The sequence below is a fragment of the Podarcis melisellensis genome (genome assembly GCF_964234715.1).
Source record: "Podarcis melisellensis genome assembly, chromosome: 6".
Taxonomy (NCBI): Eukaryota; Metazoa; Chordata; class Lepidosauria; order Squamata; family Lacertidae; genus Podarcis; species Podarcis melisellensis.
In genome coordinates, this window is record NC_138538.1 from 46,250,511 (window position 1) to 46,272,561 (window position 22,051).

Here is a 22,051-nt window from a genome sequence, read left to right on the forward strand (position 1 = left end):
TGTCCATTAACTTCAGTGGTCTATTCTGAGTAGGACTAGCACTGAATACCACCCCGTGTCAGTTTTGCTGGAAGCTGCAGAGTTTCCAACGGGGAGTTGAGAAGACTCCAGAAGGTGTAATGAAAAAGAATAATGGAATGCACAGGTGCCTTTTTAATCAAGTGAAGAACCAGTTACAGAATGCATAAGAAAAGAAAGAAATGTGCAACTCACCATTTATCACAAAGAGCTTTAATGAGAAGCATATTAATTTTTGGCATTGAAAGATGTTCCTGGTGCAGTTTTGGCCTTCCGGCTAAGCTGGAACTCCCCTAATACACTCATTGTCCTTGTGTTCTACGTACATAGGCTTTTCCATGCTGATTAACATTTGTTCTTTATTGGGGTCAAAATATTGATGTGCATTTTCTCATAGGAAAGGTGTCTCAGCATCAGATAGGACAGAGCTTACAATGTCATACCGCTTCTCCTCTTGGAGTCCTTCCGTGCGATTGGACTGAATGACAGTATATCGTTGTAAATATGCCCTTGAAAGAGAAGCAAAAGACATGTTTGCATTTGTGATCAATCTACCGTATGTACACCGAACGTTTTAATGGTTACTTAGTGCATTACTTTACAACATAAAACTGTGATTCTCAGGGAAAGGAACTCAGATGTATACAAGACTCTATAATGGGGCATTTTCATAAATTTTGAGGCCTGAGAACACGTGGAATGATGCATTTCAAAATTGTGCTTTAGAATGGGAAAAAATTCATTTGAGTGTTGTGAAAAGAGCTGCAAAGATGATAAAAGGCATAAAAGCATAGGTGAATGGAGTCAGGCATGTTCGGCATAGCAAATTCATTAAGGCTACATTCCTGTTGCATGTTTTCCGGTTTTCTGACCTACATGCTGAACACACTGCCACAAGATGCCAAACGGGCATATCCAGCTCCCCATGGCCAGCACCCCCCATGCCCTGGCTCAAATGATTTTAAAGTTCAATAGGATGCTGTAGAAAACTATTGTCTGATGAATATGAGAGGCCCATGCTGTTTATGGCATGTAATGCCTTTTTAATATTCTTTGGTCTGGCTAGGCTGTTTATTTCGTGCTACTTGCCTTTTCTTTCTGTCTCCCTTTCTAATTTGGAACTTGGATTTTGACTGTGTCCTTTGGACACAACAGCCCAAGGATCACTCTCCTCCCTCATTCCAAGCCGATTCCTCATACTACAGCCTTAGGCCTAGAAGGACAAAAGGGTGGATGAGATGAAATCTGCCTCACAGTGATGAGGAGATGCAGTTGGCTGTCATTGCTGCCTGGGTCTGAAGCTAAGCAGAAACTTCTGAGGTTCCTCTTGTTTAAGGAGTCGGCCGGTTGAAAGGCAGAAGTGAAATAAATGAGGGAAAGTCTGGCTTGCTGGACTTCCATGACAGCCAGATGTCTCCAAATAGCATGTGAGGGTGGAGAAGGTGCCTACCTTTCCCCAAGAGACTTCTTGCACTCATGGTTGCAAAGCTATCGAGCTGAACTTACTTCTCCATTCATTGATCGAAAGCTTTTCGGCCTCTGTGGAGTCATCATAGGAGTGCTGCGCCTCTGTCTCTTCCTCGATGTCTCTGTATGGGTCAAAGTAAGCGTGAGCCAGAGCTTGGGTGGCCGTCAGACGCTTTCCCACATCCAGCTGCAGCATTTTGTCAAGCAAGTCCACTGCTGCAAGAAAGGAGGGAAACGGAGCTAGGTAAATTAGGGCAATAATGCTTAAGACTAGGATGAGCCCGAGAGAGTAATGTGCCGAAAACCAAAAGGGATGCTTGGCCTCTGAGGCACTTTCCCATGGCTGATTGCATCAGCTCATCAGACGGAGCCAAAAATGGTTTTCATTATTATATTGAATCTCACCCCCCACTGAAGTAGCACAGAAGATGGTAGTCACATACATCACTGAAAGGAGAGAAAATGCATATTCCAAAAGAGGTAGCCCATTCATAGACTCACAGAATTGTAGAGTAGAAAAGGACCCCAGGAGCCCAGCCCCCTATAACACAGGAATCATAGCTAAAGAATCCCTGGCTGGAGCCCTTGGTTCAGGTCCTACCCCAAAGTAGAAAAAACAAGCTGGTTCCCACTTCCAAGTGACAGCCCTTCAGATGCGACAACTTGCCTTTCGTATCTGCTCTCAGTCTTCTTCAAAGTATTGCACAGTCCCAGACATACTTAGTTTCCGTGGTGAAACTACATCAGTCCAGCCCCACAACCATTCTGAGATTTACAGCATCACCAAGTAGTTTGGCTCAAACAACCCCCACCCCGCCCCCCAAAAATCGTGCTTGCATTTTACTCAATAATTTAGGTGAAGTAGGATGATTTATTTATCTCCAACGCTGTGAGGGTGAGAGGCAGTGACTGGTCCACGGTCACTCAAAATTTGGAGAAGTGTGAGTATTGACAAATTGCTGTGTTTCAGTTTCTGTATTGTTTTGGAACGTGAGGATTAAGTAGGTTTGCCTCTAAACGCAAACAGAATAAATTTCTCCCCCATCTCTTCTGCCGACTATATCTGTGATCCACTGGATCATGTGTGATGTTTCTCCATGTGATCACATATATGGGGAGTGTTGCATAATGGGATGGGGGTGGGGAGAGTTAAGGTAAATAATCAAAACGTTCCAGCAGAGGGTTATTTCGCATTTTAAATTCCCTTTCAGCCTCACTCATCTCAAATTGTGCAGAAAAGAGGTAAGCTGCACACAGAAAAAGACAGCTAAACTAGGCTTAGAAAACAGGAAGGCAGGAAACCCAGATGTTAACCAATCTGTCAAGACCGTTTCCTTCTCAGTTTTACTTCTCAGCCCGTTTTGGAAGCACAGTGCTTCTTCTCATCTGCAACCTACATAGAAGGAGTGGAGGGAATTCAACAAGGACGATTCACACACAGAGTTCAAAAGCTTCAGTTCACAGCTACGTACAGAAATATTTCCTTGTCTTGATATTATAGGAAGACTTCAATGTGGTGCTAAGCAGACTGCTTTGATGGTGCAAGCATTTCAGGTTGCCTGATGGAACAACCTGCCCTCTTCTCCCCCAGGTGCTCACTCCCTTCAGTTCCATGCAGTGGCAGAGGAAGGGGTGTGTGGTGGGTGTGGTCCACCCCAGGTGCCATCCCTGAGGGGGAGTGACATCACGCTGTCCCCCTGGGACACTCTCTGCTCGCTGCACCCCCCCGGGACACTTGCTCCGCCCCTGCGGGCAGCTAGCCCCGCCCCCGGGTGCAGGGTGTGCATGCCAGAGCAGCTAGCTCCGCCTCTAGTTCAAGGGGTTCTCATGACGCCACTCCATAGTCAATGGCAGTGAGTAGGCGAGGGGGGGAAGCCCTGCAGAACTAGTGAAAGTCCTTGTGCTGGCAGGGCCTGTTAGTAGAATCCTGCCCCCCAAATCATGACAGGAATAGTACAATAAGATCCCTTTGTTGCACAGAGCAATTTGGAACAATCGCTAACTTGCATCTTTAAGGTGTAGCTTGCGTGATGTGTTCAGGCTGCTGAATATCCCCATCCAATACCACTTTTGAAATTGCCAGAGCCCTGTTGGCCTTGGCATCCCACCACCCTGTTTTAAGGGATTTTTTCCCTTTCATTTGTCATCATCATCAAAACACTACAGAAAATGATGATTACTCCAGCAGAGTTGCATCTCCTCTATTGTAAAAGAATTCTTTGCTCGGCCAGCCTTACTAAAAGTGAAGCATTAAATGCAGGTTCTGTGGAGTCAGGGAAAATGTGTCTACTTACCCAAAGGATTAGCTTTGGGGAAAAGGAGAGATAAATCCATTTTAGGGATCTTGGGAAGCGACTGGATGTAGCTTTTTGCCTGAAAGAAACAAGACTTTCAGACAGGCATTCAAATGCCCCACAACCGGAAAGTGTAAGGAGCAATATTAAATAGTTTATATATTGTTGGGGAACCAAAGACTCACACATGCAGTCAGCTTTTAACTTGAGCAGTAGTTTACAATGGCCAACATATCTGTAAATAGGACACAGTAGTAATTCTACCAGTTATTAATGCCTCCTCTATTTTGCTCTTAATTCCAGCAGCTCCCTTTCTGCAATAATTGCCTGTTTATCTTTCCCTTCTTCAAGCAAGTAATTTGGTGCAGTTCTAAACATGCTTACGAGGGAGTAAGCCACACTGTACGTAGTGAGACTGAATAAAGATGTAAAGGGTTGCACTGTTAGGTAAACTTAAGTACAGAAATACAATGTGTTCTAAGTCACACAGCAAATGATTAGCTCAAGGAGTTCTGGTTGCCAGTCTTTGTTTCACTACATCCCAAACAGGTGTAGAGATCTTCCAATACAGCATTTTCGTCTTTGCATGTGTCTCCTTTAAGTTCCTTTGCAACTGTGAGAGCACAAAATCCAGTCCACATGGGGGCGAACAGAGCAAGCCCCACATTCTAAGGACCGTATGCGAATAGTGGGCGAGGCCAAGCACAAAAGTGAGAGAAGCGTCTGATGCAATTTTCTTACCGCTTTGTCTTCCAGCTTTTGCACAAATTCTTCTCCGGGGCTTCCTGTCACTTTCAAGATCTGAGTCAGCTGATCTAAATCTGGCAGGCTAAGTTAAGGTTTATTAAAACAAAGGCTCAAATTTTGGAACGTAAGTGTCAAAGCACCTGCACAAGTTACATCTATATATCTATTTATTAATGCGTTTCTATTTTATTCTTTCACCACAGAGGTTCGCCTCCACCACCCTGATTTTATCCTTGCTAGACTAACAGATGGTGAGACTTTCCCGTTTACTGATTCATAGTGATAACGGTGGCTACAATCTACAACCTTTGGATAATACGTTGAGTTTCAGAGCCTCAACTTATATCTGAAATACCCAATTCCACCCCCCACCCACCCGCATTATTGTGCATTTTTATATTATCTTTTGTACAATGGCTACTTTGGGGTGCTTACAGTGACACCAACAATAACAGTAATAGCACACAACTATGATTACAATGGGGACGCGGGTGGCGCTGTGGGTTAAAGCCTCAGCGCCTAGGGCTTGCCGATCGAAAGGTCGGCGGTTCGAATCCCCGCGGCGGGGTGCGCTCCCGCTTCTCGGTCCCAGCGCCTGCCAACCTAGCAGTTCGAAAGCACCCTCGGGTGCAAGTAGATAAATAGGGACCGCTTACCAGCGGGAAGGTAAACGGCGTTTCCGTGTGCGGCTCTGGCTCACCAGAGCAGCGATGTCACGCTGGCCACGTGACCCGGAAGTGTCTTCGGACAGCGCTGGCCCCTGGCCTCTTGAGTGAGATGGGCGCACAACCCCAGAGTCTGGCAAGACTGGCCCGTACGGGCAGGGGTACCTTTACCTTTACCTTTTATGATTACAATGCTATATGCATTATAAGCCTGACTGAACTCAATGAGACTACTCAGAAATGAGTAGACATGAATAGGATTGTGCTTCTTGCCTTCCTAAGGGAGGGAATTCCATTAATGTAGTGCCACCACCGAGAAGGCTCTATCTCCCATCCCCACATAATCAGCTTCCTCCAGTGGTGGGATTCAGAGGAGCTGGAGGGGCAGTGGGGCATGTTTAGCTGACATGCGGGGAAGCTTTCCTGCATATCAGCTGAGCAGCCCCACCAAGCCTCCAGATTGTGCGGAGACCCTCCCCAGAGCCTGAAGAGGACATTCTGTTCACACTCTGGGGAGGGTCACCTCATGAGCCGGAGGGGCAGCGGGGTTTTGTTGAGGCTGCTCAGGTGAGGGGAAGCAGCAGTGGTGGCTGCGCTACCCTGCATGTCAGCTGTTAGCTGGGAAGGCTGAGCAGCCTCAGCAAAGCCCCTTGGCGCCTCTGGCTCATGAGACCTTCCCTGGAGGCCAAGGAGGATGTCCTTTTCAGACTCTGCAACAGGTCTCCTCGCAGGCCAGGAGAACTCTCCAGGGTGCTCCCCATTTCCGGGTCCCACTTCCAGGGTCCCGGCACCATGTGTGTGCATGGTTGCACTCAAATAGATTTCACGTAAATGGGGAGTTGTCTGTACCTCCTGCCACAAGGATTCCTATTTCCCATCATTTATATTTTTAGTCCATACACCGAGAGTATCAGCCTCCATCACACCCTCAACGAACGCATTTAACCCACCCCTACAGGTCATAGTTAGAGAAGGATACAGTCTTTACCCTTAAAGAGAGTTTTCCCAGTCAACATTTCTGCCATGATACAGCCAACAGACCAGATGTCCACTGTTGAGGAGAAGAAACACAGGAGGAGGTGACTGAATGGCTCATAAAACCCTTCTTTTAAACAAGGGTTCGAAATAAATAAATAATTTCCCGCAACAATGCTTTGTATGTCCTATTCCTCCTCTGGGGTCTTACTGAATATTTTCACTTCCTGTCTCTTGAAGGAGATAGTGGAGTGTGTGCAGGGATGATTGCAGACAATGACTAGTGCAGATTAATGCAACACAAGCTTTTTCTAATAGGGATAGCAGCGGAAGCAGCTGCATCAGAAACACCTGTGCTTATTGCCATAACTCAGGCTAAGAAGCTACTCACTCTTGTTAGCTTCTCTGAGAATACAGTGCATAGTGGCACATAGGCAACCCCTGAGTTGTGCACGGATTGCATTCCTGGCCTCTGTGTGCATCTGGGGAGCGTGCGTAAACCCGCCTCTCCCCGTTGCGGTCTTTTTATGGCCTGTTCCGCTCTTGTTCTGCCCTCTTCCAGGTCCTGAACACTAGCTCATGGGCTGTATAAGGGGAGAAAATTAGTTCAAGCTGCAATCCTATGCACATTTATTCAGGAATGTGCACCATTGGACAGAGTGGGGCTGACTTCTAAGTAAACATGTACAGTATTATTTATTATTTTATTTATTAAATTTGTATACTACCCTATGCCCGCAGGTCTCAGGGCAGTTCACAATGTAATATAGGGTTGTGCTATCTGGTTTGTACACATTTTAAGCAGATGCATCTTTGAACCAGAGGAGGCAGTGCTTTTTTCCCCGTGGGTACGCGGGGGTACGCATACCCCCTAAACGGGAGAAGAAACTTTTTTAAAAAAAAATTACTGGTAGTCTCTTCTCTAGCACAGTAAATCATTAGTTCCGTTGCTACCCCTGATGGTGGCCTTTTGTCCATTTACTGTATTTATTTTTCCTGATTTGAACTATAAAATGGTGATTTTCTTGAGTCAAAATGAGAGTACCCCCTAAACATTTTTTTTTAGAAAAAAAAAGCACTGAGAGGAGGTATAAGGGAATTATATTGTACTTGTTTATCAGGTGGCATTATTTCTGAAATCTTAAGAATCCGTCTAAGGAGACCCGCATTCTAATGAGAAAAGTTCCCCCACCAGTCGAACAAGGAAATTCTTTCACCCACCAGTCTGATTGTAATGCATCCAGTTCAGGATCACTTCTGGGGCTCTGTACCAGCGGGTCACAACATAGCCTGTCATCTCAGAGTCTGTATGCCTTGCCAAGCCAAAGTCCAAGATCTACAGCACACACACACACAAAAATGGTGAGATATAATGAAGGAACCACAGAGCAGACTCACCAACCTTCAATAAAGGGAAGACTTTGTCTTTTCTAGGACTATTCTGCATCACCAGCACACCCTGTAATATCATCTGGACACAAAACTCTTACACTAGAAGCAATATATTCCTATTGATAACAAACATCTTCTCTATCACACATAAGAACTAACAGGGTTTCTTTTTTAAGCTGGCAGCATAAAACCAGATCAAATACATTTCTCAAGAATCTTGCTGAGTCAGTATCTATATTCCAAATGGTTTTTAAACCTAGATGATATGAATCAGGGGCATGGACTATGGTCAGTCCCTGTTACCGTCCCAAAGCCATCTGTCAGTGAAAGAGAGTACCGATGATGGAGAATAATTTTAGGTGCCATTGTGCAACTCTAAAACTGGGGGCTGAAATATTTTTGTGTATTCGTGATGTACTGTACTATTTTCTTTATTATTTTATCTGTAAGTGATGTCCTGTGTTTTTCTTTCTTTTTCTTTTTCTAAGTTTTCTTTGTATATCTATGTTGATTTTAAACCAACAAAGATTGAATATAAATGAAACTACATCAGAATTTCCCTGGATTTGCACTCTGAACCACTTGCTTCAAATTCAGCAGCATACATAAACAAATATTCAAAATTGGGTCTCTATCTAATCTGCAATTTTAAGTAATCTTTGGGGTAAGTTCCACTGAAATCAGTCAGATGTACTTCCAACTAACCACACATCTGATGTGGTTGCTGATTCAGAAAAAGCGCCATCAAACCAATCTTGCTTGCTACATGCCTCATACTTTTGAAAAGTATTCCTACCTTTAGTTCACAATCTTCATTGACTGCCAAATTACCAGGCTTCAGATCCTGCAAAACACAGAAAGGCCAGGAAATAAGCCTGCAAGTCAATGTGGCAGACACAGACACAGACACGCACACCCAGCTTGGCACATGCAGATATGCAAACACCTCCCCCCAATCCATGCCACCTGTGGGTGTCCCCATTGGCATGACTCTTGATTTTTGGGCTCAGGCAGAGTTTCCAGGCATGTTGGTGGCATCCCTTGTCTTTAAATAAAAATCAATGAATTAGGCACTTTCAAAAATCAAGATATAATGTTTCAGTTTACAAAAGTAACAGCTTTTTCAGATAAGTGACAAAACCAAGAATAGCATGGGAAATGCCAGGTTGTGAAAAGTAAATAGACTCAACTGCCCCAACCCATCTCTAATTGTGTGTATGAAAAAAGAGATATGGCTTGTTGCAGCTGAATGTGAATGTGAACACAGCAGCTATATGTACTGTGTATCCAGTTTCCTCCTGAGGTTCTTTTTTTAAAGCGTATGTATTGTGTTTTATAGGCTAACAAATGTAATGGAGCAATAACAGATTGCAGATAAGTTACCATACAATTAATAAAAGGTCAAGAGCACAGTGTAAATTACCATCAGGACAACAACAGCAAAGAAGGGAAAGCTAAAGAAGAAGAGAATCAGACTGAAAGAAGAAAATACCATCAGCCAAGGTCAGTTATCCATAATTTACCATGAGTTCAAGGTGAAATAAATTAGGTTTTTTTTTTGCTAGAAACGAATTCAATAAAACAATACCATATTTCTCTTGACTCTTTTGCTTTTCTTAATGCTTTCGTTTTACGCATTAGTTTTTCCATCAAAGCAGTTGCCCAGATTTCTTGGTAACAAACTTCCAATAAATTCAAATGGAACTTTTTCCAATTATTTTGTTCATGTTAATGTAGCTGCTGTTGATAGTAAGATTATCAGTCTCTGGGCAAAAATTTTTCTCATTGAATCATCAAAAATATTTAATGAGGCTAATTTGTGGGAAAGGGTATAGTGATTGTTGTGTTATCACTCTAGTTTTATTGAAGGCTTATGTCCAAAAAAGGTAGACCTCCTGATAAGAAATAAGTCCTCTTTTGGCCACATTTGAGATGGAAGTGTCGATCCTATTTAACTTTACAGGGGTCAGGTAACAGCATAATGCTCGCTTTATAGAATTTTCTAACATTTGAGCTGACACAGATTTAAAAGGAAGTTTGTTGTTCCATTTTTCATGTTCTATGGAAACCTGTAAATCACTTTACAACCCTTTTCATATTTTTTGTGTTGTGTCTTTTCCCACTCCCTTCCCATGCTGAGCACCCTTTGGATATAGCAGCTGTTCCACCGTATGGGGGAAACATATATCTGGTCTCTGGCCAAATGTGAGTATAGGTTTCTTCTATAAGGCTGCAAGCCTGTATGCACTGACCTAGAAGTTAGTCCCACTCTGCTCTGAGTAGACATGGAAAGGACTGCTGTAAAAAACTGTTTAACCACTTTTGTGGTTTGGGGGAGGTAAAAGATTCTGTTCTGCACTTAAAACTAGACAGGTATCTAGCCTTGTTTAATGTGACAGAAGGCTCTCCCTCCCTCTAATTTAGACCTGCTATTTCTCTGCATTTTGGGATGTTGTCTTCAAAAACGTTCTGTGTTGAAAGCTGGCATGAGGGTGTGGAAGAGGCTCTGGGTAGTGATGTATTTTCAGGTGATGTGCAATGCATTTTCCTCAGGCAGTTTCTGAAATATTTTTCGAGGGAGGAACTAGAGGCCCTCACAGCTCTGTGTCCAGGACTTGCCCTTGGAGTGTGTGAGGTAAGAGCTGAAGAAAGTGCAGCTAAGTGGCAGAAAAATGCCACCCTGCAACGCAGCAGGGCGAAGCGAGCAACCTGCTTCAGGCGGCACAGTGGGAGGAGCTTAAACAACAAGCCACGCCTGCTGAGGTTTCCTCTTCTCCACAACTCTTATAAAGGTGGAGGAACCTGGCCTTCTCTTTTATTTATTTTACAAATGTGCTGAGCACTTCACAGCCTGAAGCCATCAAAGCAAAACAATGAAATCATTCTGACAGATGTGCAATTAATATTCCATAAATGACTGGGTCACACCTCAGGGAAAGCCTCCTTAAACAACAGTGACCTCAGCAGGTGCCTAAATGTCACAAAGTGAAGTGCCTGTCTAATCTGGGCTGGCAACTGATTCCAGTGAACTGGAGCTGCAACACTAAAAGCCCAATTTCTAGTACAAGCAAAGATCAGCTCTGAGGCATGTGGTACACTTAGTAGTGCCCCATCTGAGGAGTGCAGTTGCAGTTGGAGTGAAGCAATCCCTTAGGCCACCCTAAGGCAGAATAGTGGCAGCTCAAATGTGGCCAGGCTGCATAATGGTATTGGCTCTGGGTTTATTGCAACGCACTGCTGGGGCGGAACCAGCAACTGTCTTCTCCACATAGCTAAGAGACAGAGGATAATGTCCCTGGTAGAGGCAGGCAGATATCATTAGGTATCATTTGGTAGTCTTTGGCATACGAATAGGGACATCAAAAGAGAATTTGAAAAGGTTGAGGGCAGAAAAGGTATCATGTGCAGGAGAATGCACTGTAAGCTGTAAGAGAAACAGCTTTAAAGAAAGTTAAGGGACACATACCCTGTGAATGATTCCAGCGGAATGAATATACTGCAATTAAAAAAGACAAAAAACACAAACATCTGTTTGGTCATTTGTGAACAAGTATTTTCCCACCCAACCCCCAACAGTCAATCATCTGCCAGGATCTTGTGTAATGGAAAATGTCCCTTGCTTTCATCTTATAACAGTGTTGGCCAACCAACCATAGGTTACTTGGACATCAGCCTTAACCAGCATGACCAATGATCAGAGTCTGGAATGATGGGAGTTGTAGTCCAGCAACATTTAGAGGGCCACAAATTGTCCATCGCTGACTTACAATTAAGTTGCCCCCAGTGGCTCTGAGAAAAATCAAAGCAGTCTGCATAGTTTCTACCAAACTAAAATGGTGAGCTAAGAAACTCAGCTGCTATATACTAGACTTCCACTAAGCCTCTTATAATCACACATCAGGACCTTTATGTCCTGAAAAACAATAACCCTTGTACCTTATTCCACTTGCTAAGTTATCAGCTACAACATGGGGAGACTGAAAGGTTATGAACTCTTATAATGAGCAGACTTGTAAAGGCATTCATTTTATAAATGTAGGAACTTGCAACTAGTTTGCCCAGTATATCAGAATCTACTTTTTAGGCCAGAAGAGAGACATGAAGGAAAATTCAGCAGGATCAAATTCCTACTCTGAGGTTTTTTCCAAACCCTTACCTTCAACCCTTTCAACACCTGGTAGATTAGATACTGAATCTTCTCTTCACTGAACTGATGTCCCATTATCTTTTGTAAATCTGTCCGCATGTATGGCATCACCAGGTAGCTATAAGACAGTAAAACAATTCCCTGAATCTCAAAGTAAGACAGTCACTGACATACTAAGTCCCTGCATTTCTGAGAACTATCCTCTATTTCAGGATCAGAAATGGCAACATTGATCACAGTGAGAAAGACAGGAGTGCCACATATTCTAATTTTAATACTACTTTAATATTTTTAAAACATTCAGTGGTTTTTATATGCTTTTAAATAAAATAAAAACAGCAATGAAGAAATAACATTCTGCACCCAGAAAAAGCTGACTTCTGCAACTCGTATATAAACTATGGAAATTAGTACATATTGGCTTCTTTTCAGAGTATACACAAGCAATGGTTTAGATTCAGTCACTGATTTCAGGAGGAATGGAATCAGGCTGAATTCAGCTGATTTTTGTAGTACCAGGCAACAGACTAACACATTGTACCAGAAGCAAATCCTGCAGTAGAACTTTGCTGCATTTTATGGAAGGAAGTACAAACTTACAAGTCTTGGAATCCGTCAAAGGTCATAGCTGAAGTGAAGACATCAAGTAACCCAATGACCTGCAGTAAAAGGGGACACAGAATTTAATGTTATTAAGGACACACTGTAGAAGAGGAGTTCTGTGCCCCACCAGAAGCAAAGCCGTGGTTCAATGGCAGTTCGTGCATTGGGTGGAAACCCAGATTTTATACTATATGCTGTACAGTATTCATGCAAGTCCTGAATCTAGGGACTAACACCAGGAATAGTAAAGAATGTGTATTTTCAGATGCTAGAATACTAATACTGCAAAACTTGCAAAAGAGATTGGAACATGCCCAACAGCCAAAACTTTCCTGAAGCTGAGAAAACAGGAGTTACTCACATTATTAGAATATCACCAGCATAGCTGATTGTTCCCCAAAATGGTAAACATTGGCAGAGTATGAACTTGCACCCCACCCCCACCAGAGTGTGAATTCTGAAGGAAAGCGGATTTTCATCTCTGCATTGTATGCAGTCCAGAAGTGGGATATTGCAATTTCCCTGTCCTCTTCATTTGGTATACAGTCATTCCTTGGAAGCCGAATGGAATCCGTTCCAGAAGTCCGTTCGACTTCCAAAACATTCGACTTCCTGCAGCCAATCAGAAGCTGCGGAAGCCCCGCCGGACGTTCAGCTTCCAAAAGAACGTTCGGAACACTCACTTCCGGGTTTGCGGCGTGCAGGAGACAAAACATTCGACTACTAAGGCATTCGTCAACCAAGGCACGACAGTACTAGAGATCCTAAGCAGATCTACATTTAACTGGCACAGGCCATGCTCCTCTTTTTTGCCCACTTGAATTAAGTGCGCCAGCCATGTGGAAGAGAAGCAGGGGGAAAAGGGCTGTGGTGGAGATTTATTAGATGTCACCTGTCATCAGCTCATGCTCTTTTACCATCATCCTCTACATTGTCTATAAGGACTAGGGCATATCCGTTTATGAGTCTTCATGAAGATTTTGCCAACTAGTAACGTGGTTAGTACAGCAGCAAAGTTTAATACAGGGATGAAGAACTTGTGGCTGTCCAGAGTTCCCTGTGAAGAGGGACTGATGGTTAAACCACTCTTGAGAACTGTAGCTCTGGCTGGGGAACAGGGGTCTCCTAACAACTCTGAGGACCCTTGAGAAACTACAGCTCCCAGAATTATTTTGGGGAATCCAAAGCAGCATGATACTGCTTTACATGCATGGTGTGAATGTGGCTAAAATCTGGTGGGCATGCAAATTCTGACACTGCATACTTGGTCAGATTTTGTTTTGACTACCAAAACTTGGGTGGAGATAGATTCCGATATTCAATTCCATCTTCCATCCAGGGCTGTGCATGAAAGACATAGACAACTGTGTGTAAGCAAGCAAAGGGAAGGAGTTACTCACATTCTCATGCTGCATGTGCTTCAGCAGCGTCAGTTCACGATATGCTCGCTTGGCAAAGATCTCAGACTGGAATGGGCGGCAGAGCTTCTTGATTGCCACTTTCTCCCCTGTCTTCTTATCTATTGCTGAGCTGTGGCAAATAAGGCAGGAGAAACCCAGAAGGATATGAAGTTGGAGTGCTATGAGAGCTTCTGCATGTTTACTTGAAAGTATGGATGGGCAAATCCATCAGTACTGGTTTCTCATTTCCCCAGACTTAAGTTTAGTTCATTTCTTCAGTTCAGCATTAGTCTGAAATTTTGTTTTTTTTAAAGTCCTCATAAAAATTCACCAGCAATTTAGTGAACATTTCTCATAATAAACACATTTTTGTAAGCCATTGCCACTATCACAAACTTTTATGCAAACAATTTTCTCTAGTACATATTTTGTTATTTTCACTAATACATGCATTTTTGTACACTTTCTTTGGTTAGAGGACCACACTCTAAATTTGCAGAAGTGTGAATTTTGAAGAACAGCTGCATTTCAGCTTTGAGTATTGTTGCAAGAAGTGTGGATTTTAAGTAGATTTGCATTATTATGCAAACCACATCAATTTTCTTCCCAATATCTATAAAGTGGGTTTAGGATTGTGTGCCTATATCTGTCAGCTGAGGATAACATTTCATGCATCTCAAAAGCTTATGCCACAATAAATCTGCTGGTCTGTAAGATGCCAAGGGACACTTTTTCTGTTTTCAATATAACAAAGTAACACATCTTTGTCTCTGAAAGTTCATGTGCACATTGTATGTGCATTTTTATTGAAGTATTTGTATCCTCTGCTCTGGTTCTAATGTTTTTGTGGTTATTCTGTATCTTTATTTATCATAATCATCATCTATTATCATTAACTTGGGATACAGTTTTAAGAAAAAGTCTGAAAAGTGTTTTTTAAACAAAGCAATATGTGAATGAGTATGGGAAAAAGAGATATTCCAACAATGTTCCATGTCAACTAATTATTGTCCCCCAAATGCAGGAAGGATTCAATCAGCCAATGAGCCAGTCGTGCTCTATCCCATGCAATAAACTAATTATTCATTTAATAAACCATTCCTGAAGGCTGATGTCATACTTTTCACAATCTTGCAGCTAAGTGCTAGAGTAAAGTCACTTGGTTGAGGCTACAGTTCCATAACCACTGCTGCCAATCCATCCCCCAAAAGGTACTCCAGAGTGAGGCAAGGGGGGTGGGGTCCTCTCCAGAATAAGGTGGCCTGGGAGTTGTGCTATTTCATTCAGTTTGGATTGCTCAGCCCTCACAGTAGAAATGCTGCTTGGGACTCATCCATTTTGTACTCAGCAATCCTAATGTCTAAGTAGACTTGGAACTTGCGTTACAAACGTTTTCATTTCATTCCTTTTTAATTTTTAATCAACACAGACAATCGCCTATAAGCAATCTGAGCGTATACATTTTTTTGTGTGTATGCAGCCTGTAGAATTGTCCTGTGCCTGCAAAATATCGCACCAGACGTTGCTCAGAGCAAGTCAGCACACGATTACTAGGTTATCATGTGGCAATTGCTATCGTTATGTAAATACCATGAATCCACCCTTGGTTATAGCCTGCTTATTAACCAGCACAGCAGAAATGCAAAAATACCACACACAAATTCCTTCCACCTGATGAGTATATGTGATAAAAGGATGGCTGTCCTTTGCAGGCATTCTTGGGCTCTAGGAAGTTGCAGCAGCAGCTGAGCTCCAAGAAATCTGTCCCTTTCAGCAGCCTGCTCTGACATTTTAAACATGTTCTTCCTTTGCTGTCAAAGCCATTGTGCCTTTGGATATCAGCTGCTTTGAGAGAGTGCTCTTGTGTTTGGTCCTGCATGTGGTTTCCCCACAGGCATCTGGTCAGCCACTGTGACAACAGGATGCTAGGCTATATGGGCCATTGGGATTGGAATGGCTTGACCCAACAGACACATCTTGTATTCTTTTTAGTGCCAGAACCTTTTCAGTCTCTTTTAAAAAAAATCCCTTCCCCAATCTGCTGATGGCAACAATATTGTTGTGAGTTTGGGGGTTACCCTGCATGATATCTGAGTCCCTTGTGATTCTTGGGGTCCTGGATCCAGCAAGGGTTAAAAACGTAATGGAGGATTTATGTCTCAGGACCCATTCAAGGGCATGGGAGGTACACTTGCCTTGAAGCCACCACCAAATCTGGCTCCCTAACAAGCACGATGCGTATTTCCAAACATGTACAGTGGTACCTCGGGTTACAAACACCTCGGGTTACAAATGCTTCGGGTTACAAACTCCGCTAACCCAGAAGCAGTACCTCAGGTTGCGAACTTTGCCCCAGGATGAGAATGGAAATTGTACACAAGCTGCACAGCAGCAGTGGGTGGCCCCATTCAGGAAAGTGCACCTCAGGTTAAGAAAGGTTTCGGGTTAAGGACGGACCCCTGGAACAAATTAAGTTCGTAACGCGAGGTACCACTGTATTTGTTTTATATTTTTCTATATGCTCTGGCTATCTTATGTGCCCGCCTTTCAAATAAGTAACATGGAAAGAGTCTGACTTTACACCATTCTTTACTGACTGCAAGTTCTGTCCTGCTTGAAGTTCTGGGGGTAAATCATCATAAAATGCCTGCATCTAATTGTCGAGCATGGTTTTTAATATGCTCCCTACCATTAGGCAAAGTGAGGCAGATGCCTCAAATGACAAAGGGTGAAGGGCAGCAGCTCAAAAATGCATGCATAAACTAGTAATATATATATATTCATATACATACACATGAACAAACATAAGCATATACATAAGAATGTAAGAAGAGCCGACTGCATCAAGCCAGTGGCTCCCCTTGTCCTGCATGAAGTTCTCACAGTAGCCAGCAAAATGCCTCTGACAGTGGAGGGAGAACAGAGCCATAAAGGTTAGTAGCCACTGATGACTTTATCCTCCATAAATTTGTCTAATCCTCTTTTAAAGTCATCTAACTGCCCTGAAACAAATATTCAGTTTCTCCCCTCTCCCCCCCCAATTTAATCTTTATCGAATTTAAATATTGCATCCACTCACTACAAAAAGAACAAAAGAAAAAACAAAACACATCAAATAAAATGTTACATATAAAATAAAGTTCTTCCATACGTTGAGACTTCTGTCTTCCTTGCTACGGGTCCTTTGTTTTCTTGTTGACTGCATATTGTATGACATTTAACTTATCATAAACTATCTATAATCTTTGTAGCATATGACATTGCAGAAGTTAATCAAAGCATGTCAAAGATTTCATATGTGAACAATGTTCTTTTAAATATAATCTGTATATATCCCATTCTTTGTTAAACTTTTGGTTTGTCTGGTTCCTAATTTTTCCTGTCATCTTTGCCAATTCTACACAGTCAAATAATTTCGCCTGCCATTCCATTTTAGTTGGTAGTTTTGGCCCTGTCTCAGTTCTTTGGTATTTGAAATGGGTGGCATATTTTTGGTCATATAAAAATGAGTGGCCTAGCAATGTAGATCAGCCTTTGATAACTGGATTCCCTCTAGCACTTTTGGGCTACAACTCCCATCATTCCTAGCCACTGGGCAGCATGTGTGTTGCTGTCCAAAGTATCTGGAGAACAACCAGTCTTTGTATAGGCCGATGTAGATTACATTTGGTCGACTATATTTGTCTACTTCCTGGTCTGAAATAAAACATGCCAGTTCTGAGTCTCTCAGGGGCGCTATGCACCTTGACAGTGGTGCTGGGTGGGCAAGTGGGCACCATTTGCTATTTCCCCTCAGGCAGCAAAATGTATTTGGATCAGCCTTGGTCATTGGCTATGCATCCCTACTGGCAAAGCTGCTGGCAGCCTAGATGCCTGTCTGTACCTGCCAAATCTGAAACTTCTTCCTCCAATGTAGAAACTCAGATTTTGCGCTGGTGCTTTATGAACCAAGGCACCAAACAGCTGAAATATTAACAACAAGGGGCCTTGCAGGAAGTGAAGCAATGGAACATTAAGCAGCCTTCCCCACATGTCTAGCTCGTTAGAGCTGATCTGTTGACACTTGGAATGACGCAGGCTATGGCCGGAAGGAAGGAAGGCACCTTTACCAAAATGCAAATTGCTTTCACTCCATAATGGAGGAGAGTGAAGGACCTCCTCTTGACTCCTCCCAAGAATCCAGGCTTCCAGTGTCCTGTACCCCAGTCTCTCTCCCTCTTCCACCCCACCCCACCCCCTGCCGCCATCTGCCAAGGGCCCTGGGATCCATAAAAAAGCCACTCACCAGACAGAGCCATAAGCTCCAGAGCCCACGGGGCTGAGAGAAGTATATCTCCTAGGAAGCTCCCAGACGGTCTTGTTTATTTCTTGCTTGTAGAAGCCTCTTCTCCTGGGGAAGCTCATCTCCTGTGTGTCTGGAGTGGAACCCTCCAGTGCTCAGGGCCCCCAAGAGGAGATTGAGAGCCAAATCCGGAATCTCCCCACCTTGAAAGCTCCTCTAGGAAAAGGAATACCTGTGGGTTTCCGTCTCAGCTGCTATTGTTGTGCTCAATGAGCTACATTTCCCTCCTCCTCTGCCCACACACCAGCCCAGGAAGGAGGCATCAGGTTTCAAATTAGGCACACCTCTTTCCCGGCACTTTCAGAGGACTCACCTTTTCTACCTTAAAGGTATCCAGCAGCAGAGACAACAACCATTTTTGGCTATTAGGTTTTTACTGCTACAATTAAACACTTCCCTCGTATCCCTGATTGCCAGTTTCCATAAAGGGTAAAGGGGAGGGAGAGAAAGAGCTAGAGAAGACATGGTGTAGATTAGACTTTGTCCTTGGCTGGAAAATTATGGAAGCACAGGAATAATCAGATCTTAGAACAGCCGTCAAAATTCCAGCTGCTTGATTCCAGCTGCCATTTATATAAAATGGGGGGGGGGCGCGTGTATTTCTTAACTGCCCTTCACAATAAGAGCACAGAGTGGGTTACAACAATAAAACGAACACTTACACACAATTAAAACAGATACAACTGTAAAAGAAAAGTGTTGGTTGTTGTTGTTTTTTTAAAGCAGAATCATGCACACACATATAATAATTAAAAGTGGTTCCAGATATAAAAATGAAAACAGTTCAAAATAGTTCCAGTACTGATGCAGACTGGGGAAAAGAGCTTCACGTAAAAGGCTTGTCTATCCCATGGCTCCCTTCAATCGGTGAGGAAGCTTAAAGGAAGCATAGAGCTATATTTGCACAAAATGCTATTGAAAATGTTGGCTATCTCATTGGAAACATTCAGAGGCAAACCCAAAAGGCCATATCCTGCATTTTAAGATGAAAGGTTTCAGAAACAAGATGAACATCGGTGAGCTGATAATTATTGCCTTGAAAGTGATGCTCTTCTCAAATGGTTGGATAGCAGCAATAGTGGGGGGTTATTGTAATCATATCTTTCTAGAGGCATCACTGTGAGAAACAGAATCTATATCATGGGTGGCTCACCTGCATCCCATTGTCCACATCCAGCCCCCAAGTGTTCTTACCTTGGCTGTTCAAGACCCACCAGGATTTGGCAAATTGGTGGGACATTTCTTTTTTTTCTTTTTCTTTTTTAAAAAAACAAACTAAATTGCATTAAACACTGGTTGAGCTTGGGTTTGTCCCCCACCAAGCTTGTCCCCCACCAAATTCAGAATTTTTATTGACGGTGCCAGCAGCCACAGCCCCGTCTTTGACCTGCTACTTGCAGCATCCTCATTGTCAAGTGCTTCTGCAACACTGAGCTATCTTCCTAGTTCCTGGTGGCCCCATGCGCTATTTAGGAGAGATTGGTTCTCTTTCTTCCTGTCCTCTGGGCAAAGGTATGGCAAAGCTGCCACTATGGCAGCTCTCAATGAAAAGTGCTGGTGGTGTGGCGAATTATCTGGACAAGTGTTCACCACTGCTGTCTAGAAGGGTGAGTGTGTGAGAAGTGTGTTTGTGAGAGAATAGGAGAGGCATGTGGTCTGTAGCTAAGATGTAAATGTGGCCTGTATGCAGTGCTTTGTTTCTCTCTCTCTCTCTCTCTCTCTCTCTCTCTCTCTGTGTGTGTGTGTGTGTGCGCTGTTACTCACAATGAAGTACCCTTCTCAGCCAAACTGGCTGCAGCTGCTGCTGGACAGGCCGTGCTGCAAGCTGGGCTCGATGTGGGGCGAGTTTTTTCCAAGCGCCCAGAGCTGGGCTCCTCGCTGCCAGGAGGTGTGGCCTTCCACCTCAATGCCATCTGCAAGGCCTTTAAGGAAGCCAGAGTCCTGCAAGGCTGCCACTGCCTCCACAAACCCAGCCCACCTGCTTCCTGCTGAGCTGCCTGAATAGCAGCGGTGGGTGCAGTGGCAGCCCAGCAGCTTTCTACAACTGTGCCGCTATGGGAGGAGGGCAAGGTGGTGCCACTGGAGCTGGCAATGCCAAAGGGCTTGCCACCATGGGCATGGGAGAAAAGGCACACCTTCCTCACATGCTTGATTTAGAAGCCAAGATTTTATTTAATTTTTAAGTTGCTGGCACTGTGTGCCAATGAATACCACCAGAAAACAAAGCACTGGTGTGTTTAGAGAGATGCATGTGCGTGGTGAGTGGCAATGTGTGCACTTTAGAGTGTGTTGGGCAGTCACATTCTTTTGGATTTATCCTCACCCATCACTGGCAAGCACTCCTTGAAGAGGTATGGGTGGGCAATGGTGACTATGGCTCGAAGACTGAAAAAGATTCACTACCTCTGGCCTAGATCAGGGGTCAGCAACCTTTTTTAGCAGGGGGCCAGTTCACTGTCCCTCAGACCTTGTGGGGGGCCAGACTATATTTTGAAAAAAAATAAATGAACAAATTCCTATGCCCCACAAATAACCCAGAGATGCATTTTAAATAAAAGGACACATTCTACTCATGTAAAAACATGCTGATTCCTGGACCGTACGCGGGCCAGATTTAGAAGGTGATTGGGCTGAATCCAGCCCCCGTGCCTTAGTTTGCCTACCCACAGCCTAGATGAATCCATGGTTTGATCCAGCAGGGCTCTTATATGCTTAAATATCTTTTGTCTGATCAGCGTGCAGCTTTGTAAGTTATGGATCTCATTACAATGAAGAAGTGCTGACTTTCGGTGGGCGGGCTGGGGAGTAGGACGATAGGTTAGCAATAAAACCACTTGTAGGTCTAAGATGAAAAATCACCTGCCTGTGGTACAACTAGCAGCTGCCTACAAAGTTAATCATTAGTTTCACCCAACAGTCATGTGTAAATAAGCAGGAGGGATCTGAAAGATGATTGCAAACAGAGTTCATTTACACCAGTTATCCAGGAACAATTCTATAGCTCACTTGATAGTCCAGTCAGTGGATTACAGCTCTAGTTTCACCTTCTAGGAGTTCCCCAGTAGGATGGAGACAGAGGGAGACTTCACATTTTTCAAGTAAATGATAGCCGTAATTGGACGGACAACTAACCAGCTGATTGGCTTGTTGCCTCCCTGCTTGTCTACTATGGTTGGGTAATTACTTGAGTTACTTACCACGAGCCATTCCCATTCCCTTGATCACATCATCACATGCTGATTGCAGGCGCTTGTAATTAGCTGGATAAATGAATGCATTATTGCATTATGAGCGGTCAGGTGGAAAAATGTGGATCTGTGGCTAATAGGCTCATGCAGGGAATGGCGATTATGGACAAGTTTGTCATGCTTGTGAATTGCTTTCATCCCTTTGCTCAGGGAGACACCTTGTGCTCAAATTAGCCAGGGTAAGTCAAAACATTTTAGAAGGCTGCAAGAGTGCTATTACAGTATCTACAAATTGGGACGCAGCTGGTGCTGTGGTCTAAACCACGGAGCCTAGGGCTTGCCAATCAGAAGGTGAGCTCCCATTGCTCGGTCCCTGCTCCTGCCAACCTAGCAGTTCGGAAGCACGTCAAAGTGCAAGTAGATAAATAGGTAGAGCTCCGGTGGGAAGGTAAACTGCATTTCTGTGCGCTGCTCTGGTTCGCCAGAAGTGGCTTAGTCATGCTGGCCACATGACCTGGAAGCTGTATGTTGGCTCCCTCGGCCAATAAAGCAAGATGAGCGCTGCAACCCGAGTCGTCCACGACTGGACCTAACAGTCAGGGGTTCCTTTATGTTTATCTACAAATTATGCCACAGCAATAGGCAAATCTCATTCTGTCTGGGCTCTGCTAGACAATGTAGGTGTACTTTGAAGACCTAGCCATATTACATATGGCTCTCTTTTACAAATTGTCTTTTTGTATGCATATTTGAGGTCTTTGTAAATGCTCTGAAGGATAATTTTAAAAGGTGATCACAATTACAGCCACATTT

The 22,051-nt window shown here is 43.6% G+C and overlaps 1 protein-coding gene across 1 annotated transcript; it reads right to left on the bottom strand.

Moving 5' to 3' along the window:
- Window positions 1–215: 215 nt before the first annotated feature.
- MAPK13 (mitogen-activated protein kinase 13) lies at window positions 216–18,425 on the bottom strand. The gene is made up of 12 exons (XM_081914503.1): window positions 17,994–18,425; window positions 13,709–13,838; window positions 12,306–12,364; window positions 11,715–11,823; window positions 11,025–11,054; window positions 8,355–8,402; window positions 7,388–7,502; window positions 6,171–6,242; window positions 4,521–4,600; window positions 3,780–3,858; window positions 1,525–1,701; window positions 216–527 (listed from the first exon to the last, which is right to left on the bottom strand). Exons 1-12 carry the CDS (start codon window positions 18,110–18,112, stop codon window positions 448–450), a joined length of 1,098 nt encoding a protein of 365 aa, XP_081770629.1. The 5' UTR covers window positions 18,113–18,425; the 3' UTR covers window positions 216–447.
- Between the last annotated feature and the right edge of the window lie 3,626 nt (window positions 18,426–22,051).

What these genes read in the sequence shown, in the direction of transcription:
- MAPK13 (XM_081914503.1), bottom strand. Translation starts at nt 18,112, where the DNA reads ATGAGCTTCCCCAGGAGAAGAGGCTTCTACAAGCAAGAAATAAACAAG. An exon ending in TCTCTTTAAGGGTAAAGACT is followed by an intron (nt 4,601 to 6,170) that starts GTATCCTTCTCT and finishes TTAGCCTGCCAG; the next exon opens with ATTTAGATCAGCTGACTCAG. An exon ending in TTCGATCAATGAATGGAGAA is followed by an intron (nt 528 to 1,524) that starts GTAAGTTCAGCT and finishes TTCTCTTTCAAG; the next exon opens with GGCATATTTACAACGATATA.